This window comes from Salvelinus namaycush, chromosome 32 (assembly GCF_016432855.1).
Source record: "Salvelinus namaycush isolate Seneca chromosome 32, SaNama_1.0, whole genome shotgun sequence".
Taxonomy (NCBI): Eukaryota; Metazoa; Chordata; class Actinopteri; order Salmoniformes; family Salmonidae; genus Salvelinus; species Salvelinus namaycush.
Genome location: NC_052338.1, coordinates 17909590 through 17926763, shown reverse-complemented (window position 1 = coordinate 17926763; position 17174 = coordinate 17909590). Strand labels below are relative to the sequence as shown.

The window sequence follows — 17174 nt, the reverse complement described above, 5'->3', positions numbered from 1 at the left end:
GGTGGTGATTGACTCCACTGACCTGGCGTCGTGAGGGAGTTTGTTCCACCATTGGGGTGCCAGAGCAGCGAACAGTTTTGACTGGGCTGAGCGGGAACTGTACTTCCTCAGAGGTAGGGAGGCGAGCAGGCCAGAGGTGGATGAACGCAGTGCCCTTGTTTGGGTGTAGGGCCTGATCAGAGCCGGAAGGTACGGAGGTGCCGTTCCCCTCACAGCTCCGTAGGCAAGCACCATGGTCTTGTAGCGGATGCAAGCTTCAACTGGAAGCCAGTGGAGAGAGCGGAGGAGCGGGGTGACGTGAGAGAACTTGGGAAGGTTGAACACCAGACGGGCTGCGGCGTTCTGGATGAGTTGTAGGGGTTTAATGGCACAGGCAGGGAGCCCAGCCAACAGCGAGTTGCAGTAATCCAGACGGGAGATGACAAGTGCCTGGATTAGGACCTGCGCCGCTTCCTGTGTGAGGCAGGGTCGTACTCTGCGAATGTTGTAGAGCATGAACCTACAGGAACGGGTCACCGCCTTGATGTTAGTTGAGAACGACAGGGTGTTGTCCAGGATCACGCCAAGGTTCTTAGCACTCTGGGAGGAGGACACAATGGAGTTGTCAACCGTGATGGCGAGATCATGGAACGGGCAGTCCTTCCCCGGGAGGAAGAGCAGCTCCGTCTTGCCGAGGTTCAGCTTGAGGTGGTGATCCGTCATCCACACTGATATGTCTGCCAGAGATGCAGAGATGCGATTCGCCACCTGGTTATCAGAAGGGGGAAAGGAGAAGATTAATTGTGTGTCGTCTGCATAGCAATGATAGGAGAGACCATGTGAGGATATGACAGAGCCAAGTGACTTGGTGTATAGCGAGAATAGGAGAGGGCCTAGAACAGAGCCCTGGGGGACACCAGTGGTGAGAGCACGTGGTGCGGAGACAGATTCTCGCCACGCCACCTGGTAGGAGCGACCTGTCAGGTAGGACGCAATCCAAGCGTGGGCCGCGCCGGAGATGCCCAACTCGGAGAGGGTGGAGAGGAGGATCTGATGGTTCACAGTATCAAAGGCAGCCGATAGGTCTAGAAGGATGAGAGCAGAGGAGAGAGAGTTAGCTTTAGCAGTGCGGAGCGCCTCCGTGACACAGAGAAGAGCAGTCTCAGTTGAATGACAAGTCTTGAAACCTGACTGATTTGGATCAAGAAGGTCATTCTGAGAGAGATAGCAGGAGAGCTGGCCAAGGACGGCACGTTCAAGAGTTTTGGAGAGAAAAGAAAGAAGGGATACTGGTCTGTAGTTGTTGACATCGGAGGGATCGAGTGTAGGTTTTTTCAGAAGGGGTGCAACTCTCGCTCTCTTGAAGACGGAAGGGGCGTAGCCAGCGGTCAAGGATGAGTTGATGAGCGAGGTGAGGTAAGGGAGAAGGTCTCCGGAAATGGTCTGGAGAAGAGAAGAGGGGATAGGGTCAAGCGGGCAGGTTGTTGGGCGGCCGGCCATCACAAGACGCGAGATTTCATCTGGAGAGAGAGGGGAGAAAGAGGTCAAAGCACAGGGTAGGGCAGTGTGAGCAGAACCAGCGGTGTCGTTTGACTTAGCAAACGAGGATCGGATGTCGTCGACCTTCTTTTCAAAATGGTTGACGAAGTCATCCGCGGAGAGGGAGGAGGGGGGGGAGGGGGAGGAGGATTCAGGAGGGAGGAGAAGGTGGCAAAGAGCTTCCTAGGGTTAGAGGCAGATGCTTGGAATTTAGAGTGGTAGAAAGTGGCTTTAGCAGCAGAGACAGAAGAGGAAAATGTAGAGAGGAGGGAGTGAAAGGATGCCAGGTCCGCAGGGAGGCGAGTTTTCCTCCATTTCCGCTCGGCTGCCCGGAGCCCTGTTCTGTGAGCTCGCAATGAGTCGTCGAGCCACGGAGCAGGAGGGGAGGACCGAGCCGTCCTGGAGGATAGGGGACATAGAGAGTCAAAGGATGCAGAAAGGGAGGAGAGGAGGGTTGAGGAGGCAGAATCAGGAGATAGGTTGGAGAAGGTTTGAGCAGAGGGAAGAGATGATAGGATGGAAGAGGAGAGAGTAGCGGGGGAGAGAGAGCGAAGGTTGGGACGGCGCGATACCATCCGAGTAGGGGCAGAGTGGGAAGTGTTGGATGAGAGCGAGAGGGAAAAGGATACAAGGTAGTGGTCGGAGACTTGGAGGGGAGTTGCAATGAGATTAGTGGAAGAACAGCATCTAGTAAAGATGAGGTCAAGCGTATTGCCTGCCTTGTGAGTAGGGGGGGAAGGTGAGAGGGTGAGGTCAAAAGAGGAGAGGAGTGGAAAGAAGCCTGGAATCGAACCAGGGTCTGTAGTGACACCTCTAGCACTGAGATGCAGTGCCTTAGACCGCTGCACCACTTAGTGGAGGTCCTGGGGACCAGGGCCCTGAAGAACCTGTAGGAACTAAAGTAAGGATGATGCTAAACTTCCTATACCTCCAGAAATGTTCTAGATAAAGATACAGCTAAAATGTACAGAGAAAGTTGGGGAAAGGTGAATGATGCCCCTCTTTCCCAGGGTGACCTAGTGGAGTGATGGGACCTCCAGGGGATACTGGCGTTGGGTTTCCTACACCTAAGGCCAGTTTAAATCTGTTGTTAGGGGTGACTTCTACCTCTTTTCTATCATACGATCTCTAGTGATCTCTCTAGTAATCTCTCAGACTCTAACCCTAACTTATCCTGTGTCAGAACACCTAGGGTGATAAAGGAAACCAGGGAAGACCTGATCTTCTTTAGTATGTCTACTAGGGTCTGATTGGTCCTCCAGGGCTTCAGGGAACGCAAGGGTTCCCAGGAGAGGGTCTACCAGGGCCTAAGGTGAGACACCATCACTAGCTGTTCAACCCACTGATAGTCTAGCTTGGATATGTACTGTATGTGTACGCTATGCTGTATGTGAGATATGACATGTACTGGAGTACTCTCATACTCATACAGTGAAGTATGTACCTAGATAATGGCTCAGTGTCTTATGTGTTTCAGGATGACATGGGTTCAAGGTTCAAAGGTGACAAGGTATGTTGACCCTAACCCTGACCTTAACCTAAACCACCTCAAGATGGGAGGTATTGAAGTGCTGTGTGTCTATGGTGATGATGGTCATGAAAACATGGCGTACAGTAAGGCAGGGGTTCTCAAAGTGGGGTAATGCAGGGGGTCCGGCGACAGAATTGTCTCTCTTCCCCAAGTCTAAATTTGTAGAATAGCAGGAAATGTGCTTTAAAAGGTGAAAATTGTCTCTGATGCCAAGAGGGGGGCCTTTTAAATGTTCAGTCCCGGGGCCGAGACTTGATAAGTCCGGCCATGCACTGCAGAAGTCATAGTAAAACCTCTTGTATGCCATTTTTATCACACTGTAGTAGGAGTTGTGTTCTGATATTATGACAGGGTCCTTCATGAGGTTGCTATCATAAATGGGGTCCCGATGCAAAAAAAAAAATTGGGAACCCCTGCACTAAGGGATTACCTCTTATCCCCTGATCCTCTAACTTCTGACTTCCAGGGAAACACAGGAGCCCCAGGGTTGCCAGGATTGATGGGTTTTCCTGACCGCGGCAGCTTTCCAATCTTTGGGGTTTTCAGACGATATGAAAGAGAGGTTGAACAGGCTAGTAATAGGGGTTGCAACAATTGCGGCAGATAATTTTAGAAAGAGAGGGTCCAGGTCCTCTAATCAGGGACTGATTCAGTTGTCTTCTCCACAGGGTGACCAGGGCTTCCCAGGGCAGCACGGACCACAGGGAGAGAGAGGAGTCGTGGAGCCAGGGACAAAGGTGAGTGTGTGGCAAGGTCTCCAATGCAGCATACAATATACAGCTGAGATGAGCAGGTGTTGAATGTGGAGGTGTGTGTCTGATCTGTGGTCGTCTCCAGGGTGAACCAGGACCTGACGGATCCTCTGGGATACCTGGTATACTTGGGGAAGATGGAGCGGTCGACCCTAAGGTAAGCATGGTGTCAAAGTTAATTTAGAGGTCAAAGTTCATTAGGCCCCATTGTACATCTACTATAGAGTATAAAGAGCACAGACATTTGAAATAGTTATTACATAACTTGTTAACTTGTTTATTGTCTGCATTTTCTTTGTGTCTTGAAACAGGGTGAGATTGGTTTGCCAGGACTGCGAGGGACAGAGGGTGCGTGGGAAAGGAATTCCTGGAGAAAAGGTAGAGTTCTATTTTTTGAAGGTTTGGGGGATCTAGAATGTTTACCCAGACAACCACCCACAGTCCTATAGAAACCTTTGGTAGTTCTGGCCTACCTGCATACACCTACGTTAAACACAGCATTGTCTGCTTCCAGTATAAGAGTCATACTGATTAACTCAAGGATATCCTGAATAGTCAACCTTTGAAGTACAGGATGGACAAATATTGTGCTGGGCCTTACACAACTTAATTGAGTGAGTTTACCAGTCACCCTCTCCTGCGTGACAAAATATTGAACATGCCCTATACGTCAGGCTCGCTGAATGAACATTTCCTGAACACAAAGTCAATATTTATCCACTACAACTAGACTCCCTGACTGGTGCTTCACCTTTGAAAGGCAATTCCAAGCAATATTATGCGTCATAATGAAATATGATAAGTTATGAATGGCACCTGTATTGATAACAGAAGCTTAAACACAATAGTGGTGCTTTCAGAGAATCCAGACAGGGTTGGATGTCCAAAATAACATCTTATACCCTTAAAGTGTGGTCCACTGCACTCTTGTGGAACTGGGTCCTTTCTATGACTTCTGCAGTGAAACCTTTGACAATGACGACCAAAATGGTCAAGAATTTGTCCAGGTCCTAGTTATAGGCTAGCTACCTGAGCAGGTAATATGGGAAATGTTAGGGTTAACGGCTGGTTGGTCACAACTGCTGTGGAAAATTATAGACTGGAGTCCCCTTTTATAGGCCCTCAGACCAATTCCCCCCCCCAAAAAACTTGGAGTCTCAACTTACTGTTGATAGTTAGAATAATAGAATACACAAGGTGCAATTTCGAAATTTGGTTGTGCATCACCAGTCACTCAACTAGCCCATGTCATTTTTTTTTTTTTAGGTTGGTAAGTTAGTGTAGTGGCCAGCTATCTAAACTTGTAGTAAGCATGTTCGAATTACCGAGCGGGGTGGGGCCCATTGATCATCAGCTATTGTATTAAAAACTGCAAACATTTGCCTTCAACCTATGGCAAAATGTGTAGAATTGCAGGAAATTAGCTGTAAAACTGCACAATGTTATCTCCGCCCCGTGGCAAAATGATTAGAAATGTAGCAAACTTGCTTTAAAACTGCAACATTTTCTCTATGCCCCATGGCAAAATGTGCAGAATTGCAGTAAACTAACTTTAAAACAGATTTTTTCCCCCCCTTCGCTATTACGAGGGGGCCGCTAAAATGTTTTGCTCGCAAGTTGGAGGGGTATGGACGTGGGTACACAGACACACGAGCCACTGGGCCCCTTATGATGAGTTTGGTTTTTGAGTGGCCCCCACACCCATCAAAGTTGCCCATCCCTGCTGTAGATGTTAGAGAATGTTAGGGTTTAAGGTGGGTCATCTTTAATAGAGGAGGCATTAGGATTTATGCCTGGGTTTGGTTTTAAGTGTTTTTTGAAGGAAATTCTATGGGCTAAGTATAGGGTTCGATTATATGGCTGTTATGAGTGTCATCTGAGGTTCCCTTCATGTGTGGAATGCCACTTGGAATTCTTCAACTTTTTCAGTCTGAGTGGTTTTCGGACTTGAGATCTTCACACAACATTTTTAAGAAAGTCTCCCATTGACATCAAGAAAGTCTAAGTTGTGCCTATCTACATTTTCAATCAGGCCCTCTATGCAAACGCCTGCCCAATATTCCAAATATGTGCACTGTTTCCGCCAGGTTTCCCAGAAGCATTGACAAGAAGCCAGCAACCGCTGTTTTGCTTCACTGCATTTTACAGCCTGGTATCATAGACTAGACATAACCAGTGGTGATTTTAGCATGGAAATCTTGGTGGGGGAAAAATCTATGCTGGGATGCATGCCAGCAAAGCCACTACACAATAAAACACAAAAAAATACATTAATTGCACGATAACGGTGACGAACGGTACCCACAAACTGTTAGTTTGTCCCAACAGCATTGATTACCAACAACTACGAGACAGCCTACAGGGAGGAGGTGAGGGCTCTGGGAGTGTGGGGCCAGTAAAATAACCTCTCACTCAACGTCAACAAAATGAAGGAGATGATTGTGGACTTCAGGAAAACGCAGAGGGAGCACCCCCCTATCCACATCGACGAGACAGCAGCGGAGAAGGTGGAAAGTTTTAAGTTCCTCGGCGTACACATCACTGACAAACTGAAATGGTCCACCCACACAGACAGTGTGGTGAAGAAGGCGCAACAGTGCCTCTTCAACCTCAGGAGGCTGAAGAAATTTGGCTTGTCACCTAAAACCTTCACAAACTTTTACAGATGCACAATTGAGAGCATCCTGTCGGGCTGTATTACCGCCTGGTACAGCAACTGTACCGCCCACAACCGCAGAGCTCTCCAGAGGGTGGTTCGGTCTGCACAACGCATCAACGCATCAACTACCTTCCCTCCAGGACACCTACAGCACCTTATGTCACAGGAAGGCCAACAAGATCATCAAGGACAGCAACCACCCGAGCCACTACCTGTTCACCCTGGGGACAGAGAGACGGACAGCATCTATCTCAAGGCCGTCAGACTGTTAAATAGCCATCACTAGCACAGAGAGGCTGCTGCCTATATACACAGACTTGAAATCATTGGCCACTTTAATAAGTGGAAAACTAGTCACTTTAGTAATGTCACTTTAATAATGTTTACATTTCTTGCATTACTCCTCGTGTACAGTATATACTGCATTCTATACTATTCTACTGTATCTTAGTCTATGCCGCTCTGAGATTGCTCGTCCATATATTTATATATTCTGAATTCCATTCCTCTACTTAGATTTGTGTGTATTGGGTATATGTTGTGAAATTGTTAGATATTGCTGCACTGTCGGAACTAGAAGCACAAGCATTTCGCTACACCCGCAATAACATCTGCTAAACACGTGTATGTGACCAATAAAATTTGATTTGATTTGAGCAGTCCAAACACCTTACCACTGCTACACCTGGCTATCAGCGGAGCCTTGTCTGGCAGCAAAATAGGTCATTCAGCCTCATTTACTGCCTTTTAAAAAAACATAGCTGATTATGGCTGATTTGCTTAAACAAATGTGGTTTCTACTGACAATTGAGATGTACAAACTATGGCATAAGAGGACGACAAGCGGATAAGAGGCAATCCGTAATTTCGATTACGACATTAATGAGTGAGCTAGGACGGACATAGTCAATATAACTATTTGTTCAGCACTTTTGAAATGTACAGCAACAGAATTGAGAACATGGGCCGTTCTTACAGTGTTCTCCCTGTACTCCAAGTTAGAACCGTAGGATAAATAAAGGGGGCATATAAGCAGACAATGAAAGCTCTTACAATATTTGATGATTGCATTTCTCAAAACAGGTTATAGGCTACATGTGCACCACCAAGTCAGAACAGTAGGCAAAATTAAGAGGGGTAAATAGACCAAATTATTAGCGTGAGGCACATGGGCTACTAACAGCTTACTACACAACATACACTTTGTCTTACTTTCTTAACTACAGTATACATATCTCCCTGGCATATTACATCATTTACGCAGCAGCATACAATACATTTTTTGGACTCACCTTGTTGTGCTCACTTGAACAGGAAGGTAGCGCGGCTGTCCTAGTCTGGCATTCTCTGGATTTAGGGTGCTTTCAAGACAACTGGGAACTCTGGGGGGAAAAAAGGTTGAATCATGATGACGTCAGTGACCTTCAGGTGTTAGCTCTAGAAAGAGGCCCGAGTTCCGAATTTACAATTCCAAGTTGGATGAAAGTTCAAAATGTATTTTCCCAGTCATAGCTCGTTTTTCCCAAATTCCCAGTTGTCTTGAACTCACTAAAGTCCGATTTTGCAGTTCCGAGTTAACAGTTGTTTTGAGCACGGCACAAATCATGCTTCATTGACAGCATGGCCAATGTTGAATGTTTATAATTTTAAACTAGGAAAAGAGACCCTTAATCTTAGACTTTGGACCACACAGCCACTCCACTGAATAGCAGGCTAGTGATTGCTAGCCACACTGATTGATTGTTAGCCACACTGATTCCTTCCAAACCACTCATTGTTGAATTTGCGATTTCCAACTTGTTGTGTAATGTTTATGTCCAATGGCCGATGAGCACCGATAAGTTTTATCTATAATTTCTCTTCATTACTTCTTTTCATATGACAAGTATTATAAAGGATTTGCCAGTAGATTGTCGACTTGATTCGTGATGATGACTGTTAGCTAAGATTTTGAAAGTATGATGTTGACATGATCAGTGCAATCAAAGCTATTGTAGATGTAATGTGATTTGACATCATTTTATCAGTGGCCAATGACCTTGAGCCTTCTTGGATGGGCACTTCTATTGTAACTCTAGGCTAGAATGTTCTAGCTCTACCCTTAGACTTGGTGATGACGTAGTGTCCTCATGAGTGACAGAACACTGAGACAATCACGGCGCAAAACCACCACAGGAAACACTGAGCTACGCTGAAACACCTGCATTTTGGAGCTGCCTTACTCAAGAAAAGAGACCACGTTTCTATGCAGCTTTATTAACTCAATGATATATTATTTTTTACATTGTTTGCAAACTGATATGTGACACGAATTAATGCCAAAATAACATGCAAAACAGAAAAGCCCCCCCAAAAAATATTTTGGGGCCCCACCTGGCCTGAATGACTGGTCACCACTGGACATAGCATAGTAAATCTAAATCCTGGACACTCAAATTAGTGTGACATGTTATATTTGGTATGGTTACATGAGACAGAAAGTTTCTTCTAATGACTCCAACCTAAGTGTATGTAAACTTCCAACTTCAACTGTATGTTATTTTATAACCATGATGGGACCAGAAGGCTATCATACCATGGGTCCTATAGACCCTGGCTCTCCAAATTATCCCTTGTCTCCTTTCCTCCCACAGTCTCCACCAATCTCCCTGTGTACAGTAATATGACAGTATTGTTAAGCACATCAACAAGAACATTCATAGTGAACAGCAAATGGTTGTGTGTGTCCATGTTGCCATTGAACCGGTCTGTGTGTGTTTGTTTGGCAGTTACAGTCCTGTGTGGCACAACATGCATACTGTTTCATAATGGCACCTTTTGTTAAGTCGCTCAACCATATTTTTATATCTTAATAGCGTTTTCTTCTTCCTCCCACAGAGTGATGTTAATTACACTCACACATTCATCCACTGGTATATCTGTCTGTCTGTCTATCTATGTAATTTCTCTCAATCTATGTAATTTCTCTGACTGCGGTGAGGAAGATGCTATACCTGGGCGAGGGCACCATTATGGGTAGTGCCATCTTGAGAGCCAACCAGCTGTTCCAGGCCTTGCGGCCCGGTGTTCATAAAGTCGCCGTGGTACTAACCGATGGGCAGGCACACCGGCGTGATGCAGTGCAGCCTGAGGACGCCGCCGGCATTGAGATGTTTGTCATCAGAGTGGTAAATAAGAAAGACCCGCTGTACGCAGAATTCCAGGCTGAGATGATTGCTATCACCTCTGGCCCAGATGAGGAGCACGTGTACCTGATCGACGACTTCATGACTCTGCCCAGTATGTGATTCTAGATCAAGTTCAAGAATCTAGATCAAGTTCAAGTCTAGATGCTAGACTGCCTAGTATATGGTTCTAGTTAAGTTTTATTTACACTGACACTCATAGCAGTCAATACAACATGGAATCCATGCAAATAACATAGGCCTATCTAAATACATTGATAAAATAACTATCAGAACTCAGGATAAGACCCAGATGCAGACAGCTAGAATCACAGATGTTTATTGACCCAAACAGGGGGCAGGCAAAAGACAGGTCAAGGGCAGGCAGAGGTTCGTAATCGGGTCAGAGTCAGGCAGGTACAGAACGGCAGGCAGGCTCGGGGTCAGGGCAGGCAGAATGGTCACAACCGGGGAAACTAGTTAACAGAAACTTGAGAGAACAGGAAGACGGGAAAACATACTGGCAAGACCTGACGAACTGGAAACAGACAGAGAACACAGGTATAAATGCACAGGGGATAATGGGGAAGATGGGCAAGACCTAGAGGGGGGTGGAGACAAGCACAAAGACAGGTGAAAACAATCAGAGTGTGGCAAGAACAGACAAGGGACCTATTCTAACAACACAAATGAAGAGCCCCTTAAGGGGTTTGTGATGTGGATGTCTTGTTTCTGTAGATCGGCATGGCACAGGGCCAAAATTGCTTTGACAATAACTCGATGATGTTAAAAACCTTTATATAACCCTTTGGTTTATGACGTCTGTGAGAGAGCAGCGATTATTTAAAATGTAAGTATTTGAGTTTAAACAAACAGTGTGAAAATGCATTGCATGTAAAGCAGTCACCATAGTTGCAGTATTGTAAACTCTTTAAACGTTATAGATAATGTCTCATCACATCCCAACTATGCTCACTGCGTGGCCTGTTTAAAGTTACATTTGGGAAAAAGTTATATTTTGATACTCCCTGGATGACTTTAATAATTTGATAGCTTGAAATTAGCTTGAGGTTGATGACAGTCTTTGTTAAACTGTGTATCTTGGCACAGCCCTGGAGTAAGCTGCTGTTTGTCTCATCTGTACATGGATTTCTTCACACATTTCCATACACCCACTATAAATGTTTTGTCTATGGTAGACTCAGATCTGTTTCCTTGTTCAGATTACGTCATAATGTTACAAAACCAGTTCATGTAACAGACAGTTGTGCTTTGTTTAAAGAGAGTTGGGCCGTGTGCAAAGCCTGCACATTTCCCAATGTTGATGTCAGAGGGATGCACTGAGGACATGGGCTCCTATCTATCTATGGCTGCATCCCAATTCTCCCAAGGATGTGGAGTGTGTAAGTCCATACTTTGGGATAAGGGTGGAGAATCGGGACACAGTCTCTCTATCAGTTACAGTTTGACCAAAGCTCAGGTGAACGACAGCACTGCTACACTGATGCTCCAGAGAGGACCTGTATACTCTATTTCTCTATTGTGTTCTTTATGTAGTCTGTGAACCACCCCCTGTACTGTATAAATATTCAACCTGTTTATATTTTTTATATTTTCACACACTCTTGTTTTTACTCATTGTGTTGCTTCAAATAATTGTCCATTAAAAGATACCTTAACTTCCAAACCAAAAACACTGAACAGATTCTCACAGGTCAGGAGTATCATGACATAAAATGATCTGTTGTGTACTGAACTTAGTCAAAATTTCATCTTTAGCTAACAATCTGAATTGAATATTTCACTAGACCTCCAGAAATCTGGGGAACACATTAAGTACATACTTCTATTTTCATTTGAACAAAATATCATGTTAACCTTTGTTTTACTGTAAGTTGTAAAAAATGAACACTCGACTGTAAAATAGATATTTGTTTACATTGTACAACAAAAGCAAAGGAAATGTGAAACTCTATCAACAGAATGAACTCAACTTAGTACAACTGTCTCCCCGTCACAAAAAAACTATATTACTCTATTATTCATGTATTTGTTGTCTATGTAAACAAACAATGTATAGCTTCAAAATATGTTTAAAACTACCATGTCAATGAATTTGATAGTGGTTCCATCATTGCTCAGCTTACCAAAGAAAGTGGCAATGTCAGGCTGTTGTTTCAGCATTTAAACATGACACTGTAATAAGTGCTTTCTTCAGTGCAGTAGTCCGTCTGTGATGTCTCTGTGTTAAGCAGAGACAGGTGTGGTGGTGTTACTCTCAATTTCAGCTGCTGCAGCATCAGGGTTGTACCTGTACTTGTATCCATAGGGCCGTAGATGATAGGTGAAGTATTCCAGCGTGTACATCTCTACAGGGTAGATGTAGTGAAATGATATGATGTGATCTGAACAACATTCTGGGCCCTGGGGGAAAGAAGAACGACAGTCTGATTAAGTATATTAATAGTCGTTTAGGTCAGGGGTTCTTCAACGTTTTCAGCCTGGGACCCAAATGAGAAATTCTGTGTTTTCCTGGGACCCAAGCATAGGAAAATATGCAACTATATATAAATATCAGTACATTTCATTGCACTTATGCCTAAAACAAATGCAATATAGACAAAAACAAATAACAATGAAATTAAATATCCATATAAATATATATTAATGTTAATTTCCCCCATTAAAAACACTCATATCTGTCTAGGTTGGAACTGTTGCTGTTAAAATACAGTCAATTATTTTCATTCTGAACTGGAATAAACTGATTGATCACATCACACAGATGAATAACAGAACACACACAGGCTTTTTGATAGTGCAACCCTAAGTAACAGTACAGATTTAAAAAAATGATCAGGCCTACTGTACATCTTACTGTAGAAATTATTGTGGAAAGAAAGTCTAGTTTGGAACTGTTGCTGTTAAAATACAATACATATGTTTTATTCTGAACTGGAATAAACGGATTGATCACATCACACAGATGTAGACCAGAACACACACAGCAGTCCTAATGAGCATGTCTATTCTGGGCTCTGTTTTAGACAGTACAACACTGAGGTCGTGCTCAGCCTTCAAACTGTTTCTGTACTTGTTTTTTAAGTATGTCAGAGTTGAGAACCCTGACTCGCATAGGTATGTGGTCCCAAACTGGACCAGAACATCATCTGCTTTCTCAGTCAGGCAGGAGACCACTTCCTGTAGATGAGCAACCCAGAACTGTGTGAGTGTGTTTGCCTCAAAAAGCATCTTGCTTCAATCAGTTTATTCCAGTTAAGAATAACAATTATTATTGTATTTTAACAGCAACAGTTCCAACCTAGACTAGTTTTCAACAATAATTTCTACAGTAAGATATACAAAATTGTTAGGATTTATGTTTATGCACTATAGGCTGTTAGCATATTGGTTAAAGGTGAATGATGTTTTGTTGCACACACACACACAATATAGAGGGGTGGGTGTGAAGGTGGGTAAGGATTTACCACCACAGGCCATAAAAGCTGTGGACAGTCTGGAGAGGGGAGGGGTGCATCTCTCTAGACCAACCAGGAGTTTAGAATACTGGACAATACCATATTAGGAACTGTTTCAGTGAATGGTCGAGGGGGACACAAGATGGAGCGGCTCTACCCAACAACCAGATGTGGAGAAGGAAAACGCCAAGGGGCTTGGACAAGTTTGGGGGCCCACAAAGGAGGAGCAAGAGTATGAACCATGCTAAACCTCTACTATGATAGGCCAACTGGACGAGTTGAGAATGAAAGGGTCATAGTATAAAACTACTATTTTGAGTACATTCCACAGTTCTCTGATCTACCCTGCGCGGAGATCCAGTGAACCCGTATATACGAAAATTGCATGTACCATTTATCGTTTGAGTTTAATTAAAATACTTAAAATATATTCGGTGACTATGAATCACATTTTGTCCTGATGCCAGATTTGAACTGACGCAAATCTCTTTCAGTAGGCCTGATCATTTTTCATCTTCATCTGTACTGTTACTAGGGTTGCACTCTCAGTAGCTAGCTTGCTTTGGCGAATGTTAGCTATTAGCTGTGTACAAGGCCAGGGGATTGTTTGAAAGAGAAACTCACATCTACTACTATGAGAGTTAGTACTCCCTTATTTCTGCTTCTCATCACCTGTTATAAAATGACAACAATGCCTTGCTAGCTGACTTACTTTTCCACTGTCGAAGCACTATTTCCTGAAGCATTCTGTCCTGTTCTGAAAGAACTCCCTGGGTTTACCATCATGCTGTGGATGTTTGGTCAGGACGTGTCGTTTTATTAATTTGTTCGTTATGAGAGACTCATTACTAAGCACTTCCACACACAAGACACATTGTTATAAGTTTGTATGAAAGAGAGAGAAACTCATCGCTGTATATGCGTTTCATGACAATTGAGCTCAGTCAGAACTTGTGGCTAGCATGAGTCCATTTGATATGAGTCCATTTGATAACAGCGGTGAGTGATTGGGAATGACAAGCCAATGGCTAACAGCGCATCATCCGCTGCCTGAACGACAGCGCTGTATCGGGTGGGTCGCGGAGTGATCTTCAAGAAAACTGCAGAAAAAAGATCTGGTAAACCGCGAAGTACACGGGCATCTCCCTCTCACACTCGCGCAGCTGCCAAACTGAGCAGAGACCGCTGCTAAGCAGAGAGCGCAGATGCACTTGGCCTAATCAATAATTATACATTTACACTGACACGTCGCGACCCATACTTTAAGAAAGGTTGGTTTAGGTAGTATACCAAATGCTGTATTAAGCCTGTATAAAACATTATACAAGTGTTTATATAAGGCCCTGCGATAGACTTGTACATCATGCTGCCTCACGATACAGTAACAAGATATAGGCTCTTGTCTTGTGAGCCTGTCCGGCTCGCACAAGCTTGGCTACTTACTTATAATAAGTACAAATCCATGAGTAAATATTTACTGTAGCTACTCAACCATAAAACACTTTGAATGCCAAACCCAAAGCATCTATGACACCTCTCAATATACATTACACATGATTGAGGGAGTATACCACCCGCACACAGAGCTTGAAATATAATTGAATAGAATGGTATGTATGATTATACTTGATGTAAATGTCTACTTCATTAGGGTTAGGCTATGCTTACCTCTCTTGGTTTGTAGTGGTCGTATAAGAGATGCGAGGGCAGTTTTCTGGGTGGCTCTTTGATCAAGTACATGTCTGGTGGGTAGGGATGAAACGTCTGCCTTCCCTTCACATCTCTGGAGTCCCCCGGCTCCACACCCATCATCTCCATACACTTCCCCAGAGCCATGTCTTCTATGGTGGAGAAGTGGGAACATTTCCCCGTGTCGAATCCCTTGATGAACCTTCTGACGGCTTCTTTACTGAGGACATAGCCGGCTCCACCACTCATGTAACCCTGCTGGACGAACGGGCGGAACCTTCGCCCAAAGTATACAGGCTTATACGGGTCCTGTTTAGACAATATGTGTCGGAGGTTCTCGACGACCACGAACGTGTCATCATCGGCTTTGAGGACCCAGTCGTAGTCGTTGCGGTGGTGTTGGTAGATGTACTGGAAGGCTCTGATGGTCTTCCAGTAGAGCTGGTCTCGTCCCTCAGTTACGTTGAGCCCCACTGTGGGGAATTCTGTCTCCACTGAGCTCATGTAGAGGATTTTGTTGCATCGTTTGCCCCAGGTGGCCTGGATGTGTTTGGTTCTGGACTCCAGGTTCTTAGGCCCAGTCATGATCCAACATAGTAGTCGTACATTTTGGGACAGGTTGGCTGCAACACTCCTGTCCTCATCTGAAAGAGTTAATTTAAAAATAATGAATAAAAAGTGTGATCAATTAGCACATGGTGTCCCAAACTCGGTCCTGGGGTGCGTGCTTAGACACCTTCTGTACTCTCTGTTGCCCACGTCTGCGTGGCCGCGCACAATTTCAACACCATCATTAAGTTTGCCGACGACACGACGGTGGTAGGCCGGATCACCAATGACGATGAGTCGGCCTACAGGGAAGAGGTCAGAGACCTAGCAGTGTGGTGCCAGGACAACAACCTCTCCCTCAACATCAGCAAGACAAAGGAGCTGATTGTGGACTACAGGAAACAAAGGACTAAGCACGCACCCATCCACATCGACAGGGCTGTAGTGGAGCAGGTTGAGAGCTTCAAGTTCCTCTGTCACATACTCTGCTGTTGTCATGAACATGATGGGAGACAGAGAGCTGGTTTCAAGCGCAGGGCACAGCAGGTGTTTATTTGTAAAAAATATAATCCGATAGGCTTAGGTACAGGCAGGGAATAGGCAAAATGCATTTTTAGTGAGGCAGGCCAAAACTATCATACATGGGAGGATTAAATTACAGTAAAACCAGAACTCCAACTGGAAGTGTGCCAGAAAACAATCAATACCTCACAATGATAGGGTGCAAAGAACTGAACTAAATAGTGTGTGATAATGACATACAGGTGTGTGAACAGGTGATTGGGATCTGGAGAGTGAGCTGCGTTCAGGGGATCTACGTGTCTATTATCTATCTTGTTGACTAGTCACTTTATCCTTACCTATATGTACATTCTGTACAATGACAATCTAGATGAGTCTGTGCTTTCAACTTTGTGGCAACAGTTTGGGAAAGGCCCGTTCCTGTTTCAGCATAACATTGCCCCTGTGAACAAAGCGAGGTCCATACAGAAATGATTTGTCGAGATCGGTGTGGAAGAACTTGACTGGCCTGCACAGAGCCCTGACCTAAACTCCATCTAACGCCAATGGGATAAATTGGAACGCCGACTGTGAACCAGTCCTAATCGCCCAATATCAGTGCCCGACCTCACTAATGCTCTTGTGGCTTAATGGAAGCAAGTCTCCACAGCAATATTCCGACATTTCGCCGTTTCCTTCCTCTCTGGCAACTGAGTTAGGAAGGACGCCTGCATCTTTGTAGTGACTGGGTGTATTGATACACCATCCAAAGTGTAATGAATAACTTCTCGATGCTCAAAGGGATATTCGATGTCACATTTTAGTTTTTACCCATCTACCAATAGATGGGTTTTCCTTCTTTGATAGGCATTGGAAAACCTCCCTGGCCTTTGTGGTTGAATCTATGTTTGAACTTCACTGCTCGACTGAGGTACCAAAAATCATGTTAAACACTTATTGCACACAGAGTGAGTCCATGAATTTATTATGTTTGACCTCTTAAGCACATTTCAACTTTTCAAGACATTTCAGCTTTTCATTTTTTATACATTTGTAAAAATGTCTAAAAGCATAATTCCACTTTGACATTATGGGGTATTGTGTGTAGGGCAGTGACACAAAATCTCGATTTATTCAATTTTAAATCAGGCTGTAACACAACAAAATGTGGAAAAAGTCAAGGGGTATGAATACTTTCTGAAGGCTCTGTATTTGAATTAGCTGTGTAGTGCTAGGGCACCCACGTTTTTTTGTTGGGGGGCCAGGACCAAGTTTGGGAAACTCTGATTTAGCAGATGCTATTATCCAAAGTATTTGGTTGTGTCATTGAAA

The 17174-nt window shown here is 44.3% G+C and overlaps 1 protein-coding gene across 1 annotated transcript; it reads right to left on the bottom strand.

Moving 5' to 3' along the window:
* Window positions 1-11818: 11818 nt before the first annotated feature.
* On the bottom strand, window positions 11819-15392 carry LOC120026731 (glycoprotein-N-acetylgalactosamine 3-beta-galactosyltransferase 1-like). Its single transcript, XM_038971442.1, has 2 exons — window positions 14772-15392; window positions 11819-12048 (listed from the first exon to the last, which is right to left on the bottom strand). The coding sequence occupies exons 1-2, from the start codon at window positions 15375-15377 to the stop codon at window positions 11872-11874; spliced, it is 783 nt and encodes a 260-aa protein (XP_038827370.1). The 5' UTR covers window positions 15378-15392; the 3' UTR covers window positions 11819-11871.
* Window positions 15393-17174: the final 1782 nt, after the last annotated feature.